Below are 20,192 nucleotides of genomic sequence, written 5' to 3'. Positions count from 1 at the left end.
CCCTTATGGAGGAGCTGCCCCTGAAGGCATGACCCTGCTGGGATACCAACTCGGATCAAGAGCTTCATGGAATTCATTTGGCAAAGTTCCATTGAGAAAGTGTAGGAAAGTCAAAGGTCTTCTTGGTATACCAAAGCCATAGCACTTAAAATGTATTGTTCAGATTCAAAGTGTGCACATAGATGCCTTCTCACCAAGACCAAACTTGCTGTACTGCATCAGGCATTTCCTCAGGAGGCTTAAGGGTGGCCCTGTTTTGTGTACTGGGTGCTGGTTTTTGAGTAGTGCTGCAATATCAGATGCCCATCCTTCGAGACACCAGGGGAAACTGTGTTGTGAAATTTGTTATGAGTGTAAAAGCATCCCTGTAGAATTCCATGTATATCCAGCAGTTTTCAGCCAACCATAAAAGTGCCAAGAGATCTGTGGTGATTATTGTTCAGCTGGAGAGAGTTTGGAGTTTAGCCTAGAGGCAGATTTGACTCATCTAAAGTAGTGCAGAGGCTTAATAGGTGTGCTTCAACGAACGTGTACTATGCAGATCACAAAACTGTATTTTATGTGCATAGCTCAGTGGGTTACTACTTTTGTCACAGAAATCATTTTCATTTTGTTACTTGCAGTTCCTGAGCTACAGTCGTAATACAGTACAGTAAGTTATGAACTGCCATCAAAGAGCTGCAGGAAAACTGCATCATATAGGTTAGAAAGTTATGTTTTTTTCCCAGTCTTTCATCATCCTAATGTTTCTAAAAAGGGTTTGTTTGGGCAAAAATAAAATCTTATCAGTAAAGCCAACCCCAACCACTGTGGTATGTTTTAAATCCTGGGTTTGTGCTTCTCCAGACCAAGTACTCTTAAAATGTGCCTGCTAGTATGGATAACATATAATTCTTACACCTTTTAGTTCCCCTCTGTCTTAGGTAACCTATTATATACACTGATTTACACAGCATGATTCATTGTCTCTGTATGTGTGTGATGTAAATTGTTTCGGCACCCTACACTGGTATGAGAGGCGCTATAGAACAAAGTAAATACATGTGAGAGTGGACATACAGAGGGATGAGTAGCACTGTTGGAGGGTGATAGTGAGCGAATCATTGAAAGGCCCCAACAAAGACTGTCACACTATCAACCATCAGCACTAATGCCGGTCCTGTCCATTCCTCAGCAAGAAGCTCCCTGTCCAGAGGTGACCTTGTCTTCCAGATCAGACCTCAGAGGCTCTGCAGGTAATAAAGGGCCAGCGTGAAAGACTAAAGGCCTGATTTAGATATTGGCGGATGAGTTACTCTGTCACAATGGTGACGGATATCTGGTCTGCCAATATGTTAATCCCATAGGATGTAATGGGATTTAGATATTGTCTGATGGGATATCCATCAGCTAATATATGGGATTTAGATATTGGCTGATGGGATATTCGTCACCATTGTGTTGAAGTAACTTGTCCGTCAATATCTAAATCAGCCCCTAAATTGCCTTTTCAGGCTTTCCGGTGTTAATCACCTAACAATTTGGTAATTGAGGAATATGGGGGTCATTACAACCCTGGCAGATGGCGGAGAACCGGCGGTAAGACCGCCAACAGGCTGGCAGTCTTACCTCGGTGAATTATGACCATGGCGGTTATCGCCATGGTCATCCGCTGGTTCTCCGTCCCGCCCGCCAGGGTGGAAACGACTGCCGGGCTGGAGACCTGGGTCTCCAGCCCCGCAGCCGTCTGTATACCGCCGGCGGTATTTAGACCCGGCTTACCGCCGTGGATTTCCAGCGGTTTGAACCGCATCAGTGCCAGGGAATTCCTTCTCTGGCACTGATAGGGGTCTCCCCCACCCCCAACCACACCTGCCACCCCCCAAAGGTGGCAGGGCCCCCCTCCCCACCCGGACCCCCAACATAACATTACTCACACACATCCGACACGCATGCAGGCACCACCAACACACACACACACACACACACCACAACATACATGCCTACATCCACACACACAGTCAGGCACGCACACCCACATTCAAACATACACGCACACATCCATACAGACATACCCACAGACATACACGCACTCATTCCCATACACACAACACTCCTGCAAGCATACACGCACTCACACACCCCCTCTACATACACACATGCACACCCCCATGCACCCACACAACACACAACACCCCTCCACCCCCTCCCCTGACGGACGATTGACTTACCTTGTCCATCGATTCTCCGGGAGGGGACGGGAGCCATGGTGGCAGCTCCGCCGACACCTCCCCGCCAACACAACACCGCCACGGCGAATCACAGGACGTGATTCGCTGGGCGGTGTTCTGTTGGCGTGGCGGTGGAGGTGGAGCAACCTCCACTTCCCCGCCGCCCGCAAGTATGGCTGTTGCGGCTCTCCGTCTGAATAACGACGGAGAGCAGCCAACAGTCATAATACGCCGAGCGGCAAACCGTCTGTGGTCTTCCGCGGTCGTAATGACCCCCTATATGCTTGTAAATCAAGGCAATATAAATTGTGGTGTTATTAGAGGGTGACATGATTAACAAACTTTGGGCCTTATTTAGATCTTGGCGGAGGGGAATACAAACGTGATGGATATCCTGTCCGCCGTATTACGATCCCATTATAGCCTAGGGAGATCGTAATACAAAAGACGGGATATCCGTCACATTTATGACAGAGTATTCCATCATCTGAGATCTAAATCAGGCCCTGTATCTTGCTTGTTAATACATCAATACAGAAATTGCTTATCAACATACTTTCAGTGTCTTTTTTTGCACAATGATAGCATGGCTCATTGAAAGGGTTTTAACTGCAATTTGATATTTTATACAGCAGACTTTCTAATTGGACTTATGTTGTGTTATGTTATGTTATGTTATGTCAATTCATAGCGTGCAACATATACCTGAAAGTGTTTTGGAGCTAGCTGAATAGCACAGAGGTTAATTATCTGAAAAGAAAACTAGAATCCAAAAAAGTATTTAATCCTAGATCCTGTTAAACAGCCAAGTCTTTACAGCTTTCCTAAACGCTAGGAGATTGGGAGGAAATTTAATAACCAATGGCAAAGCATTCCAGGCAAGTGTAGCTCCCCTGATAAAACTCTTGCCGCCCCACAACATGAGCCTAAACTTGGGAACCACAGCCAGCCTTTCCAACTTGGACCAGAGTGTCCTCGCTGGATGTACCATTGGAAGATGTGTTCGAGAAAAGCTGGGCCTGAATTATTAAGCGCTTTGTAGACAAAGCAGAGGGCTTTGAAAGTAGTTCTGTGCCTTACAGGGAGCCAATTAAATTTTCTAGTGTGACTGGAAACTAAAGAATGTTTGGTTATGTTTAGCAGAAGTCGAGCTGCAGCATTCTGCAGGATTTGGAGCTTATTCTATATATACTGATGGGCCATTAGAAACAATCCATTACAGTAATCCAATTTGGCCATGACTAAAGAGGTCACCAATATTTTTTATATATGCGAGGATCTTTTTTATTGATCTAAGAGTGAAAAAAGTGGATGAGGTCACTGCATTAACATGCTCAGAGTAGGACAATTTATTTTCAATGTGGACACCTAAATTACAAGCTTTTGAGACAGGAGCCGGACTGACCAGGCCATCAGAAAGGGGTCCAGAAGGAAGTCTGAGACCCATAAAGTAACACCTCGGTCTTACCGGCATTTAAACTCAGACATTTCCATTCATCCAGTTGTAAACAGATGGCATACAGTCACAAAACCTGAACTCGATCCTTGTATCATTATTAGCCAAAGCAACGACAATCTGAGTGTCATCAGAATATGATGTGATGGAAAACCCATAAGATCTGATTATGTCTGCAAGAGGGCTGATGAAAACATGAAAAAGGGTGGGACTAAGCGAAGATCCCTGTGGAACCCCACATGAGAGAGAGAATGGTGGAGAGACAAAACAGCCCAAATTTACCTCCTGCTCCTCCACAGTAAGAAAAGAGTTCAGCAGATCCCAGGCAGCACCCCTAATCCAGCGTTTGACCATCGATCCATCAGCAGCCTTTGATTGACTGTATCAAAGATCCAACAGAATAAAAATGGCTCGCCCCCCTTGTTCAAGCAAATACCTGATTTATTTTGTTGCCTTAAGCTGAGCCACCTCAGTACTATGTCCACTATGAAAGCTAAACTCTGAGATATCATTGAATTGACAAAGTCCATCAATTGCTTGTTTATAACTTTTTCAGCAGTTCTTGCAGGCAGGGGTAGCTAAGATATAGAACAATAGATATTTGTATTTTAGGGTCGAAATTAGGCTGAACTGAGGCTTTCTTACAGATTCCTGGAAAATAGCCAGTCTTGAACATAAGTTGGAAGATATTAGTCAATAATGGAACGATTATCATAGCCGCAAATCTAGCCACTCTAGGAGGCCAGAAATCTTTAGGAGACCCAGATTTTGCAGTGGCTAAAAGGCCTATGATTTCCTCATTAGAAGGTGAAGAGAACTGGCAAAGATATTGGTCGGTCTCAGCACTTGTTAGACTGCCAGCATCAGTAATAAGGGTGTGTGTTGGCTGGGAGAAGTTATTGTAACTGCTACCACTTTTTGTTGGAAGAACACACTTTAAAAATGCCTTATTATAATTGTTTAAGTGGTTGGGTGTTAGACATTTCCCTTCTTAGAGGATTTCTCTGAAAACCTTTTGCTTTCTTTCTCCCAGGTTTTGCTGTCTGTCTGTGCATCGCCTTAGGACTCTAGGCACTTTCCCACTGCACCTCAGGGAAAAGTTCATGCGCCCTTCCTACTCATGTCGGGAAGAGGCGCTTATGTCATTGGTTGAGGTTTCACACCCAGGAGTACCCTGTAAAAAGGTACACCACATTCCCGGGGCGGGTACAGCCCTGGTCACTAGTGGGACATTGCACTTTGAGTGCCACCCATCAGAGAATCCTGACCAATATGTAATAGGCCTCGTAGTGCAGGACTGTAGAGGCACAGGGTGGCATCTTCCCCCAAAGTGGCCGACCCTGAGTACGCCTTCTGCTACCCCTAAGACAACACTGGTGGGCATAGCAGGTGGTAGGCAGAAGGTAGGGTGGTGGTATGGGAGAACCCCACATGGGTTTCTCTACTGAGTAGATTGGCACTTCCATGAGGTTTTGCTGATCCTCTCTGAGCAGCCTTAAGGCCCTGGGCACTTTCCCACTGCAAGTACTGTGTGAAAGTGCAGGCGCACCCTCCCTACATAAGTTAGGAAGTGGCACCTACCAGTGCGTGCACACTTTCACATTAGTGTTTTTATATCTATACTGAGCCTGACACATCAGGCCTGTATGAGCGCACGTGCACTCTTGTTTTGTTTTCATAGCTTGTGTCTTGCCTGCCCCTGCAGGCATGTGCATGCACCAGGGCACATGTACCCATGGAAGGAAGAATGCATATGTGTGTTTTCACCACCATTGAGAGCTGCTCTGCCCATAGGTTAATATGGGGGAAGGTTTATAATTAATCCTAGCTACAATACTGTATTGCACTCAAGCAGCCTCATAATGTTTACCACAAATTAGATTCCTAAGGACAAACCCCTTCCTTTGGTAAAGGTAGTTTTATCAGTAATACCTTGCAAATGCCACTTCCAGGAAGTGACCATTTCCATGTTCTATAATCTCTTCTGTGTGCCTTTTTAATTCAGCCTTCATTCCACTGGGGGCTGAGGGAAAACACACCTGTGCATTCCCCAGTGACAGCTATAAAATGTAGGCAAGTGGAATGACAGACCACTGCCATTTGAGGGCCTGGCTGGATAGACTGGACGGAGGAGTTCTGACACTTGGCCTCTCAGAGCCAGATCATAGCACGACTAAAGATCTGCGTTCCACAGCCCCATGGCAGACAGGAATGAAATTTAAGGGAGACATCTGTGGTTCAAAGGGTACCCCTTTGAACCACCCCTAACTTCAAAGGCACACTTAAGTATAACTAGGAAATAGACTTGCAGGAATGTAAGGCAAGTCCCCAAACTATGTGGTGCACACTGCCAGAGGAATCTGTTGTGCACAAGAGTATTCACTGTCCTGGGAAGGGATTGTGCACCCTTCCTGAATCATCGATGGCCTAGGCACACTGCTTGCTGCAGTGTGACACTCTGAGGTGTGCTGTCCAAGGGCTTGTTGGCTTGCCCCCTGTTCTGTGTGGAGGTCTCAGGGACATCAAAGACCTCCTTTGAGGGGCCTACACCTTCTACCATGTCATCTGGAAAGCAATGCCCTCCTACGCATCTACATTGCCTGCTCAATTCCATCAGGTAGCAGCCAGGTGAGTGTAGAACTAAGAATTGTGCCTGGAGGCCAGATTTGCCTGGTGCTGAGCCTGCAAAGTTCTGCCCACATTCAAGGAGTGTGGCCCTTCATCATGGGGCCACGTCATGCATAAGCGGTTGGTTGGTAGTGAATGGATTACTGGTTGCGCGACCCCACATGGCCTGCTGCTGTCGAGTGTGCTGCATTACTCTTGTGCGACACCCAACTGTGTGCTCACTGCGTGCGGTGACCATGTCACTAATTGTGACCCTCAGAGGTGGGGCATACCCAGAGCAGTGCCACATTCTATCTTGTGCAGTACCGCTGAACTGGCGTCTTTGTATGTGTGACCGGATTGGTCAAGTCACCGTGCACCAGACATTGTGCCTCATTCCAGGGAAGTACAGAATGGGAACTGATTGTGTGTTCAGAAGCGCCTGGTGCAACTCAAGTTATCGTGCACCAGGCGTGGCGTCTCATTCCTGGGAGACTCTGCAGTGCTAACGTTTTTGTGCAAGCTGGACTGTGCAACTCAAGTCATCACATACCAGGCGCTGTGCCTCATTCCAGAGAGGCACTGCATTGGTAACCTTTCGTGTGCAAGCAGGATTGTATGGTGCAACTCAAGTCATCACACACTAGAGGTTGTGCCTCATACCAGGGAGGCACTGCATTGGTAACTTTTCGTGTGCAAGCAGGATTGTCTAGTGTGTCTCAAGTCATTGCACACCAGACGTTGGGCCTCATTCTGGGAAGGGACAGCATTTGTGAACTTTTGTGTACGAGCAGAATCGTCATTGTGCACGTGACATTGGGCCTCATACAAGGGAGGCCCTGCATTAAGCACTTTGCTTGTGCATTCTGAAGTGTCTGGTGCTACCTAGGTCATCAGGCACCAGACCTTGTGCCCATACCAGGAGGGCACTGAATTTAGTAAACTCTTCATGTGCAACCGGGATGCCTGGGGTGGTCGAAGTCATCACGCCCCAGACGTGGTGCCTCCTCTCCTATGAAATGCCAGATTGGTAGCTATCTGTGAAGTGGAGTGTCTGGATTCGCTGGGCACCACTGTGAACAGCAAGTCCAAAGGCGACCCTCCCCCTGTGCTTTGCAGACACTGAAAGTCTGATGAGAAGACCCCTGATTGAACTTCCCGAGTGGGGACCAAACCTCCATTTGCTGTTGTCTGATCAGCCATTCTCTCTTTCTTCCCCTGTACCTTTGTCATAAAAGCCTATCCAAAAGTGTTTTAGTTCTCTATATGTATACATTGCTGCTATCGTTGAGAACCGGGGTGCATTCTATGACTATTTTATATTGAATTGGAGTGATCGCTGTGGTGGGTCTGTGTAAGGAAATGCCTCCTAGGCATGGTTACCCCCTGACATTTTGCCTTTGCTGATGCTAAGTTATGATTTGAAAGTGTGCTGGGACCCTGCTAACCAGGCCCCAACACCAGTGTTCTTCCCCTAAACTGTACCTTTGTCTCCACAATTGGCACAACCCTGGCACTCAGGTAAGTCCCTTGTAATTGGTACCCCTGATACCAATGACCCTGATGCCAGGGAAGGTCTCTAAGGGCTGCAGCATGTCTTATGCTACCCTAGGGACCCCTCACTCAGCACATACACACTGCTTCCCAGCTTGTGTGTACTGGCTGGGAGAAAATGACTAAGTCGACATGGCACTCCCCTCAGAGTGCCATGCCAACCTCACACTGCCTGTGGCATAGGTAAGTCACCCCTCTAGCAGGCCTTACAGCCCTAATGCAGGGTGCACTATAACACAGGTGAGGGCATATGTGCATGAGCACTATGCCCCTACAGTGTCTAAGCAAAACCTTAGACATTGTAATTGCAGGGTAGCCATAAGAGTATATGGTCTGGGAGTCTGTCAAACACGACCACCACAGCACCATAATGGCTACACTGAAAACTGGGAAGTTTGGTATCAAACTTCGCAGCACAATAAATGCACACTGATGCCAGTGTGCACTTTATTGTAAAATACACCCAGAGGGCATCTTAGAGATGCCCCCTGAAAACATACCCGACTTCCAGTGTGGGCTGACTAGTCTTTGTCAGCCTGCCACACACCAGACATGTTGCTGGCCACAAGGGGAAAGTGCATTTGTCACTCTGTGGCCAAGAACAAAGCCTGTACTGGGTGGAGGTGCTTCTCACCTCCCCCTGTAGGAACTGTAACACCTGGCGGTGAGCCTCAAAGGCTCACCCCCTTTGTTACAGCGCTACAGGGCATCCCAGCTAGTGGAGATGCCCGCCCCTCCGGCCACTGCCCCCACTTTTGGCAGCAAGGATGGAGAAGATAATTAGAAAAACAAGGAGGAGTCACCCACCAGTCAGGACAGCCCCTAAGGTGTCCTGAGCTGAGGTGACTCTTACTTTTAGAAATCCTCCATCTTGTAGAAGGAGAATTCCCCCAATAGGATTAGGGATGTGCCCCCCTCCCCACAGGGAGGAGGAACAAAGAGAGTGTAGCCACCCTCAAGGACAGTAGCAATTGGCTACTGCCCTCCCAGACCTAAACACACCCCTAAATCCAGTATTTAGGGGCCCCCAGAACCCATAGATTCCTGCAACCTAAAGAAGAAGAAGGACTGCTGACCTGAAGCCCTGCAGTGAAGACGGAGACGACAACTGATTTGGCCCCAGCCCCACCGGCCTGTCTCCCTACTTCGACGAAAACTGCAACAGCGACGCACCCAACAGGGACCAGCGACCTCTGAAGCCTCAGAGGACTGCCCTGCATCTAAAGGACCAAGAAGCTCCCGAGAACAGCAGCCCTGTTCAACAAACTGCAACTTTCTGCAACAAAGAAGCAACTTTAAAGACTTCACGTTTCCCGCCGGAAGCGTGAGACTTTCCACTCTGCACCCGATGCCCCCGGCTCGGCCTGCGGAAAACTAACACTACAGGGAGGACTCCCCGGCGACTGCAAGCCCGTGAGTATCCAGAGTTGACCCCCCTGATCCCCCACAGCGACGCCTGCAGAGGAAATCCAGAGGCTCCCCCTGACCGCGACTGCCTGTAACAAGGAACCCGACGCCTGGAAGCAACACTGCACCCGTAGCCCCCAGGACCTGAAGGAACCGAACACCAGTGCAGGAGCGACCCCCAGATGACCCTCTGCCTAGCCCAGGTGGTGGCTACCCCGAGGAGCCCCCCCTGTGCCTGCCTGCATCATTGAAAAGACCCCCGGGTCTCCCCATTGCTTTCAATACAAAACCCGAAACCTGTTTGCACTCTGCACTCGGCCACCCCTGTGCTGCTGAGGGTGTACTTTCTGTGCCTGCTTGTGTCCCCCCCAGTGCCCTACAAAACCCCCCTGGTCTGCCCTCCGAGGACACGGGTACTTACCTGCTGGCAGACTGGAACCGGGGCATCCCTGTTTCAATTGAAGCCTATGTGTTTTGGGCACCTCTTTGACCTCTGCACCTGACCGGCCCTGAGCTGCTGGTGTGGTAACTTTGGGGTTGCCTTGAACCCCCAACGGTGGGCTACCTTGGACCCAACTTTGAACCCTGTAAGCGTTTTACTTACCTGTGACTTTATCATGTACTTACCTCCCCCAGGAACTGTTGATTTTTGCAGTGTCCACTTTTAAAATAGCTTATTGCCATTTTGTTTCAAAACTGTACATGCTATTGTGATTATTCAAAGTTCCTAGAATACCTGAGTGAAATACCTTTCATTTGAAGTATTACTTGTAAATCTTGAACCTGTGGTTTTTAAAATAAACTAAGAAAATATATTTTTCTATATAAAAACCTATGGGCCTGGAGTAAGTCTTTGAGTGTGTGTTCCTCATTTATTGCCTGTGTGTGTACAACAAATGATTAACACTACCCTCTGATAAGCCTACTGCTCGACCACACTACCACAAAATAGAGCATTCGAATTATCTCTTTTTGCCACTATCTTACCTCTAAGGGGAACCCTTGGACTCTGTGCACACTATTTCTTACTTTTAAATAGTACATACAGAGCCAACTTCCTACAGTCTGGTGCCGCCAATGCATTAGAACCGTATGTGGATGGGGGGGAGGGAAAGTATTGGTTTTTTTATGTGTACATACTGCTGATGTCGTATTAACACTGTTGGCCTCGTAATACTAGTGATCTCTGCGAATGTGACTTATGCCCAGATTTATCTGATGTTCATGCTGTGTTAATTCATGTGTCTGTTGAATACAGATCTTATTTACATACACCTCGTGTGAAGTCTTGTTTGTGATGCTCAGTGTACTTATTGAGTGGACCTCCTGTGCCAATGCTTTACACATTGCCTTTGTTATCAGCCTGACTGCTGTGTGCCAAGCCACCCAAGGATGAGTGCAGGTTATACAGTGAGTGTAATCACCCACCCCTGAGGGGAGTTTTAGATTCTGTCAGGCTAGGGCCTTGCCTCAGCCAACCACTACGTGCAACCTCCAAAACTGAGTATCTTGGTGCACTTTAAGGTCATCATTTACTAAGCTTTAAAATCTAACTACTGAATATACAATGAAAATGTGTTGCAGAATGCACCATTTTTGCTATTTGTCCCTGATTTTCCTGGGGGGAGAACCCCTAAACCTGTCTTGCAGTGATCAGGCTCACTTGCTGTGCTCACTCATTCGCTATACACCATATGGGGACTGGTCTGACAAAATCTGCCACGGTTTCTTTGGTTTTCCAGTCCGGCCCTACTGCTCACAGGAGCAAACAAGGAGTCCGACATGAAGACACTATTTAGTCTTCCTTATGCGCCACTCACAAAAGCGTCTAAGCATCCTTTAATGTAGTATGAATGCAGAAATGTTTACAGCAGGCCACCTCTTTTTATTGTGCACCCCAGGTGTTGTCAGACGGGTCTTACTCTGACTGTAGGTATTTGGTCTCTCCCCACCTGTTTAGATTTATTATTATTTGAAAAGCCCCCTTTATTTTTGCAACTTTGACCATGTAGCATCATCTAAAAGAACAGCATTTTTATTTCTAATATGAAGATTATTAAAATAAAGACAGGAAGACTTCAATGGGCTGAAATAGGATTTTCTTTAATTTGTATATTTCATTTTCAACTAATTCACTTCTTATTTTCTTTCACACTATCCACTATCTTAAGTGGCATTTCATATGTGTCTGTGCTTACAGGGGTGTAGCTTCAGGGGGAGTATGAGGTGTTACACCCCCTTAGTACATGTATTTTGTGATAAATAGCTGCATACAGGTGCTTTCAGTCGGGTATGGTATGGTGTCTGTCGGATTTCAAGAAGAAAAGTACACACAGACAAAAACACATGCACACACTTTATCCCCCTCTCTATATGGAAAGACTTAAACAATTTTGGTTTGTTCATAAAATAATGTGTTTTCTCTCACTCAGTACCCCTGCCAATCGCACTACTCTCCTTTTCCACTGCCCTAAAAAACCCTCTCATGTTCCCTGCTTGTCCTATAATGTATTTTAACATTATGTGCCAGTGTGATTGTTGGGAAATCTGAAGTTCACACCCGTCCCAGTCTTACTGACCAAGCTACGCCCCTGTGTGCTTGTCCAACACCTCAGACGTGATGTTTTACCCTTGGTCTGGTATCAAAAAGCATACAAGTTTGAGGCCACTTATTTAATTTCCAGGGGTGGCTACTTTATTAGGGCAAAAGGGCTGCGTCCCCTCCCCCCACCTCAGTTCTTACCTCTTAGTGAGTTTTAAAACCGTGATGGTAGTGAATTGTTGGAGCTCCCAACACTCGCTCTGTGCAAGGTCAGACAAAAGCAGGCTCTTTAGAAAGACATTTGCTCTAGTGCGCAGGTGCCTGCTGTTGCAGGATTTACAGAGCTTACTTCATTTCCGCCCTGATCCTCTATACACTGCAAGGCTGCAGAGCCACTGCCTCAGATGACGCAGTGCAGCCTTGCTGATTGAAAACAGCCTTGGTGCCCTACGCTTAAGCTCTGGGTTTCCCAAGGCTGTTTGTCAATAAGCGAGGCTGCACTGTGTACCAGTGCAACCCCACCCATTTCCAAACTTGTCACATGGTGGGGTGGGAACAAGGCTCTATAGCCCCCTCCTTGTACTGGGAGGAGTTAAGAAGTGTGTGTGGTTTCACACAAGGGTGTTAATGAAGGTGATCAGAGCCCTCAGCAAGTTGGTGTTTAACCCCTTCGCTGCCAGGCCTTTTCCCCCTCAAGTGACAGGCCTATTTTTTGGCTATTTGGGGCAGTTCACACTTAGGCTCTCATAACTGTTTGTCCACATAAGCTACCCATGCCAAATTTGCGTACATTTTTTGTAACTTCCTAGGGATTCTAGAGGTACCCAGAGTTTGTGGGTTTCCCTGGAGGAGACCAAGAAATTAGCAAAAATACAGTGAAAAGGTTTGTTTTTTTTAAACTGGAAAAATGGGCTGTAGATGAAAGATTGTGGTTGTTTCCCTGAAAATGGCATCAACAAAGGGTTTGGGGTGCTCTAAAATCACCACCTTCCCAGCTTTCAGAAACAGGCAGACTTGAGTCAGAAAACCACATTTTGAACCCACTTCGGCATTTTACTGGGACATACCCCATTTTTACTATTTTTTTATGCTTTCATCCTCTTTCCAGTTAGTGACTGAAATGGGTGTGAAACCAATGCTGGATCCTGGACAGCTAAACATTTCTGAAAAGTAGACAAAATGCTGAATTCAGCAAGGCGTCATTTATGTAGGTCCTACAAGGTTTTCCTACAGAAAATAACAGCTGAAATATTAAAATGGAGGTCTCTCCACGTTTTACTCTGTAACTTTTTCCTGTGATGTCAGATTTTCAAAAGCAATGTACCATTATGTCTGGTGGACTCATCTGGTTGCAGGGATTTATAGCACTTGTAGGTTCATCAAGAACCCTAGGGACCCAGAGCCAATAAAGGAGCTGCAGCTTGCAATGGGTTTTCATTGTATACCGGGTATACAGCAATTCATTTGGTGAAATATAAAGAGTGAAAAATAGGTATCAAGGAAACCTTAGTATTTCCAAAATGGGCACAAGATAAGGTGTTTAGAAGCAGTAGTTATTTGCACATCTCTGAATTCCGTGGTCCCAATACTAGCATGTGAATTACAGGTCACTTCTCAAACAGTCGTCTTTTTTGCACACTCTTACATTTGGAAGGAGAAAATGTAGAAAAAGACAAGGGACAATAACACTTGTTTTTCTATTCTGTGTTCCCCCAAGTCTCCTGATCAAAAGGGTACCTCACTTGTGTGGGTAGGAATAATGCCAGCAACAGGAAACGCAACATGGGCACATCACAATTTTACATTGAAAACTGACGTGTTTTTGGGAAAATGCCTAACTGTGGATTCTAACCTCTAGCTCAGCCGGCACCTAGGGAAACCTACCAAACCTGTTCATTTTCGAAAACTAGACACCTAGGGGAATCCAGGATGGGGTGACTTGTGCGGCTCTCACCAGGTTCTGTTACCCATAATCCTCCAAATTTGGCAAAAAAACACTCTTTCCTCAGATTTCGGTGATAGAAAGTTCTGGAGCTGCCACAAATTTTCTTCCACCCAGCATTCCCCCAGGTCTCCTGATAAAAAATGGTACCTCACTTGTGTGGGTAGGCCTAGTGCCCGCGACAGGAAATGCCCTCAAAACATTACGTGGACACATCAAAATTATCAAATACAAAACTACCTGTTTTTTGTGAGGGAGACCTGTGTTTTTGGTCCTGGGCTCAGCAGCCATATAGGGAAACCTATCAAACACAGACATTTCTGAAAACTTGACACCAGAGGGAGTCCAGGGAGGTGTGACTTGTGTGGATCCCCTAGTGTTTTCTTACCCAGAATCCTCAGCAAACCTCAAATGTAGCAAAATAAATCATATTTTTCCCACATTTCTGTGTGGGATCACCACACCGGCACAAATTTCATTCCTACCACCCAACATTCTCCTCAGTCTCCCGATATGAATGGTACCCCACTTGTGTAAGTGGGCCAAGTGCCTGTGACAGGGAAGAGCCAAAAACATGTCAAAAATGAGGGGGCACCAAAGCGGGTCCAAAAGGGCAGTTTGGAAACAAATGTTTTTAGGCTGACAAGTGGGGCAGAATTTGCATCTGTATAGATGCAACAATGCTGAGTGCTAGGAATTTTGTGGATTACTGCAGATTCAGGAAGGTTCCATTACAAAAATGTGGGGAAAATGTGTGATTTCAAGCAAAGTTGGAGGTTTTCAGGGCATTGTGGGCAAGAAAATGGTGCAGGGTGCATGTGAAGCACACCATCCTGGACTCACCCAGATGTTTAGTTTTCAGATGTGTCTAGGTCTCGTAGATTTTTCTACATGGCAGCATCCCAAAGTCCCTTTAGTGGTGGTGGCATTACCATGCACATACTGGTTGGTAGCCACCACCCCACTATTTTTTTATTTTTATTTCCTGGCACCTAGTAGGCTTTCTGTCCCCCCGGGGAGTGGATCGGGGGTAATTGCCCCATCTGCCCACAGGTGCGCAAAACAACTTTGTCCCCATTTATTGGGGGTGAGAGGTATGGCCATACCCCCACCCTCTTTTTTTGGAAAAAAATCTTTCCTGGTGTCTGGTTGGCTTTATGCCCCCTTGGGGGGCAGATGAGCCTTACAAAAATAGGCCGGTCTGCCCCAAGGGGGGCAGAAATGGTCTAAAATAAATGTTTCCCCCCAGGGGAGTGACACATTTCCCTGAAATTGCTGCTGCAAAACAATTCCCTGGTGTCTAGTGGTTTCAGCCCCCCTTGGGGCAGATTTGCCTAAGAAAAATAGGCCGACTTGCCCACAGGGGGGCAGCTATGGCCTAAAAACAACTTGCTACCCAGGGGAGTGACCCTTGCCTGAGAGGTCACTCCCCTTTTTTGAAAATGTTGCAAGCAAAAAAAATCCTGGTGTCTAGTGGTTTCTGTCCCTCTTTGGGGCAGATTGGCCTAATAAAAATAGCCCGATCTGCCCACATGGGGGGCAGCTGTGGCCTAAAAACAATTTTCCCCTCCAGGGGACCGACCCTTGCCTAAGGGGTTGCTCCCGTTATCAATGTAAACAAAAAATAAAGTCTCTGGTGTCAAGTGACTCCTGCCCCCCCTGGGGTCAGATCGGCCTAATTAATATAGGCCGATCTGCACCCAGGGGAGCACAAAAGGCCTAATAAATAAAAATTGCCCTCTGGGAAGCGACCCTTGCCTAAGGGATCGCTCGCCTTATAAACAGAAACAGAAAAAACCCATCCCTGGTGTCTAATGGCTTCTGCCCCCCTGGGGCAGATCGGCCTAACTAATTTAGGTCGCTCTGCCCCCGGGGGGCCAGAAATGGCCTTAGAAAAAATTCCCCCCCTTGGGGAGTGACCCTTGCCAAAGGGGTCGCTCCCCTTATGCCAATTTAAAAAAAAGAAACTCCCAGGTGTCTAGTGGCATTCATGCAGCACGATCGCTATGCGATCGTGCTTCAAGAATGCTCAGAGAGAGAAGAAAAGGAAAGGAAAAGCCTTTGCTTTCATACCTCCATGAGCTCCCCTGCCCCCGTACCGAGGAGAGCGCGATGGGAGGCGACCTCTGATGAGGTCGGCGCGCGATGGCGTGCTAACATCATCAGACGTCACTGGGGGGGTCGGGGTGGAAGGGGAAGCAATTCCCCTTCCATCCCTACCCTGGGGAGGGGGGTGGGTGGCTCATGGGGGGAGCCGGTCGCCGGATGTAGCGTAGCGGTTACGTCGTTGGCCCCTCAGCGCCAAAGCCAAGGACGTAACCGTTTCGTCCATGGTGACAAAGGGGTTAATGCAAGTGTGGGCAAACAAAAGAAAAACAAAGGGCCTTGAAACGGTTCCTTAACAGGCCTTAATGTATTTACCTTCACTACACTCACCTTCAAAAAAACAAAATACAAAAAAAAATGTTTAAATGTTACATAGAAATGATCATACAAATGTGCTGCAGCTAATTAACACACGTTCGCACAGTCTGATATATACCATTTTTAAACTATTTAACATTGTGGGGAGTGAACAGCAGGGCTGGCTTTACCCCACCTGGCGTTGAGCTCTAGTGCTGAGCTTAGAAATAACTTATGTCTTTAAAGGCACCACTGCTGAGTTCCTTGTATGTTGCCAAGCGACAATAAAAATATTATGATAACGCTGGTGATTAATGTTCCTGCTGGAAGGAGATGGAGCTTAGTTTTGTTTAGTGGCAGTTTTGACTCATCATAGAGGGTTAATGTGCTTGCTGCAAAGTACTTGTTTTATGAAGATGAGAGAACTGTATTTTATGTGGATTGCTCAGTGGGCTACTGCTTTTGTCACAGAGATCCTTTTCTCACTAGCATTTCTTAGGTTATAATCCTATAACTATGACCTATAAACTGTTATCAAGGAGCTGCATGCAAACTGCAAGGTAAAGGTTAGCACATTATGTTTTTCTCCAGTCTTTCATTAGTCCAATTTTGCAAAAAAGGGGTTAGTTTTGGTAGAAATACACTATTATTAGAAAAACCAATCCCAACCACTGTGGTACATCCTGAATCCTGAATTTGTGCTTCTCCCTACCAAACACTATTCAAATATACTGCCTATTTCTCATTGTCTAATGTAACGTTTCCTAAGAACTGAATTACATCTATATGGTCCATTGCCTCTATATAAAGTGTGTGATGTAAAGTGCCCTGACACCTTAATCTGGTTATGTAGCACTATAAAACAAATGAATGCATGTGAGTGAGGACCTATGGAGAGAGGAGGGGCACAGTTGGAGGATGGTACTGAGGGAAACTATGCAGCAGGAGGTTATGGGTCAGGGGGCACCAAAAAAAAGGGTTGCATCGGGCACTACCAGTGCTAAAGCCGGCACTGGGTGAACATGGTGTGAGCAGATTTACCTTTCAGCAAACGCCCTTGTAGTCTGCAGTTTGTTGCTCAGCTGTAGTAGGTAGAAGAGGATGACATTCGCCCCCACCTTTTCCTTCCTGGTGCAGTTAAGGAGGGTGCACAATGAAGTGTCCCATGACTGTGTATCACACTGCGGTGCTAGTGGGGGCTGCAGGACGGCGTTTCTATTGCCCCTCTGAGGCCGAGAGTGATGTGGAACTGAAGTGAGGGTTGAGGAGGAAAGCGGAACAATGTGCATGAGAAAAGAGGTGCTACAGTCTCAGCCAAGAGCAGGACCTTACATGTTTATGGTGTTTCATGTGGTACACTCTCTCAAATTACATCTGCAAGCAGCCATAAGGTTGTGACCCTCAAGTTTCCAAGGACCATGCCTGAGCAGCTCATCCAGTTCAGGTTTTTCACTTACATTCTTGAACTTGTAGTCTTAACGTTAGCCCATTTAAAAATGTGGACGATATTTTCCAGAATGCTAAGTAAATATCTGGTCTCGAAAATTTGCTCATGCACGGGCAGCTGTGCTCCCTCGTGGAGACAAATTTATTGTTTGGTTTTACAGACCACCCTCTTCCAAGTTCACCAGCCGCCACTGTTAATTTTTCCTCTTCAGACTGGACTGTCTCAGCCTTGTCAGAGATTTCGAAATGATGTTCCACTGCCAGAGGGTTCCACAGAATATCCACAATAAGGTCTTCATCATGGTCTAAGTTACAGACGGATTTCAGAGATGGAAAATTGTGCTATTCTCAACCTTTCACAATATTGCACTATTGACCATAAGTGACTATTCATCCATGCATTGCATGGCATTACACATACAAATGTGCAAAGTATGGTAAAAGGTTAACTATCTAAATGGATTCAGTGGATAAAAGAGAAAACATGGGTATCTGGTGCCCTACTAACCCTCGACATCTTATTAACAACATATTACTCTTTGAAATACAGGGGATCTTGTCAATCAACGAACGAAGGTCAAAAGATAAGTAGCTCTTAGTAAGCATGGCGTTATGAAACGCGATATCTACGCAATGACCATAAATCCATAAACCACGTGGTGATTTTCTTGGGCAGCAAAATACAGTCCCCAGTATAAACAGAACTCAGGGGTGGCCCCTCCGCGACAACGGAGGAGCGTCACCCCGCTAAAAAAATGCCCCAGAACTGAAAAATTAAATTATAATATAGTTTATTTATTACCATTTTATTTTTCAGCACCCCGTCTTGAACCGAGTGCCAGGACGGGGTGGGGCAATTTCTGCTTATTACAGCAGGGAGCTCTGCCCTTTAGTTTAAAGTGCACATGTCCCTTTGACCGGCCGTCTTATGACAACCCGCCTGGCATGCGCACTTTAAAGTTCTCTAACTCAGCTGTCGTAAGGCAGAGAATGTCCAGGCTTCCAGCGCTCTTAAGAGCACTGAAAGAGGCCGCTCCCTCCAATCCTGATGGTTCTCTCATGCTGTTTCCTGGGTCCCACATTGGAGCGTCCTGGTGAGACAACGAGAGGAGAGGAGGACACCGTGAGGTAAATGCCATTTTTTAAAATTGTTATTATTGTACCCCCTGTCTCCCTGTCCCCCGTCCCACTGTAAATACAAGCCAGCCGCCACTGACAGCACTCTTAAGGGACTCCAGAGTTACACTGTAAAACCATACAAAAATCTACAATAAAGTCTAACAGTGATACTTACCGAGCATGGCATCTGTCTCTGCACACATAGCGTAGTAACATGCTCTGATATCCAGTATCTCTTTTTTGGTAAAGTCTCCAGTACAGTTCTTGGTAAAGGTAGAATAATAGTCAACAGGGTGCATATCTCCAAGAGGGATCCACTCAGGAAATGTGATGGCCTCATAGGACACCTACAGACCAGGACCCCAAAACGTTACATTTTCACTTACACAAATAACATTCTTTGTATAGTTACCAATGGATATCACAGTAAGAGTAAAGGAAGGTGGATAAGAACTAATTATATAATCGGTAGAAACACATTAATATGTTATGACAGAAATGAAACATAACGTTAACTTATAACAAAAGAAAGAATTATTAGTTTTGCCAAACCAACATCATTTATTTATCAGGAAAACTTAATCCTCATTAAAAAGATTGTAGAAATACCATGCACAACTAAATGGATAAAAAATTATGCAATCTATCAACTTTAGAGCTAAATAAAGAGTCTTTGCTTTCTTCCACAGCGGACAGGTTGGTTCTCGACCTATGATACAGTGCTAACTTCTACAAATAAATGCTAGTTGATTTCTGTGGTGCTTGAAACTGGTTCTGGGTGTTTTTTGCGTCTACTGATGTAAGGTGGAATTGTTTTAATAATCAGCAATGTGTCAATAGTTTTTCTCTAATATGGACATATGATTGAATGTACAAAAAACTACTTCTGCCACATGAGTCAAAGCAACTTCTGCAAAATCTTTTCTGTGCAAATGTCAATAAGGTTACTGTTGGACCTGGCTTTTTGACAGGGTCATCCCCAAACTTTTTGCCTCCTTCCTCCTATTTTTTCTGACCTGTTGTTGTTGGCTTTTGACCTCTGGGCACTTTACCACTGCTAACCAGTGCTAAAGTGCATATACTCTCTGTGTAAATGGTACTATTGATTGGTTTATCCATGATTGGCTATTTAATTTACTTATAAGTCCCTAGTACAGTGCACTATATGTGCCTAGGGCCTGTAGATTAAATACTGCTAGTGGGCCTGCAGCACTGGTTGTGCCACCCACTTCAGTAGCCCCTTAACCCTGTCTCAGGCCTGCCATTGCAAGGCCTGTGTGTGCAGTTTCACTGCCACTTCGACTTGGCATTTAAAAGTACTTGCCAAGCCTAGAACTCCCCTTTTTCTACATATAAGTCATCCCTAATGTGTGCCCTAGGTAACCCCTAGAGCAGGGTGCTGTGTAGGTAAAAGGCAGGACATGTACTTGTGTGGTTATATGTCCTGGTGGTGTAAAACTCCTAAATTCGTTTTTACACTACTGTGAGGCCTGCTCCCTTCATAGG

At 46.1% G+C, this 20,192-nt stretch overlaps 1 protein-coding gene across 2 annotated transcripts in view; it reads right to left on the bottom strand.

Moving 5' to 3' along the window:
- ARSK (arylsulfatase family member K) overlaps positions 1–20,192 on the bottom strand; it is a 568,856-nt gene that overhangs the window by 278,965 nt on the left and 269,699 nt on the right. For both annotated transcript variants that reach the window (XM_069225619.1, XM_069225628.1), the window contains exon 5: positions 18,862–19,033. In XM_069225619.1, the coding sequence (XP_069081720.1) occupies positions 18,862–19,033 (172 nt within the window). The remainder of the gene's footprint in view (positions 1–18,861; positions 19,034–20,192) is intronic.

The sequence above is a fragment of the Pleurodeles waltl genome, chromosome 1_1 (genome assembly GCF_031143425.1).
Source record: "Pleurodeles waltl isolate 20211129_DDA chromosome 1_1, aPleWal1.hap1.20221129, whole genome shotgun sequence".
NCBI classification, from domain to species: domain Eukaryota; kingdom Metazoa; phylum Chordata; class Amphibia; order Caudata; family Salamandridae; genus Pleurodeles; species Pleurodeles waltl.
This window is presented reverse-complemented; position numbering and strand designations above follow the sequence as displayed.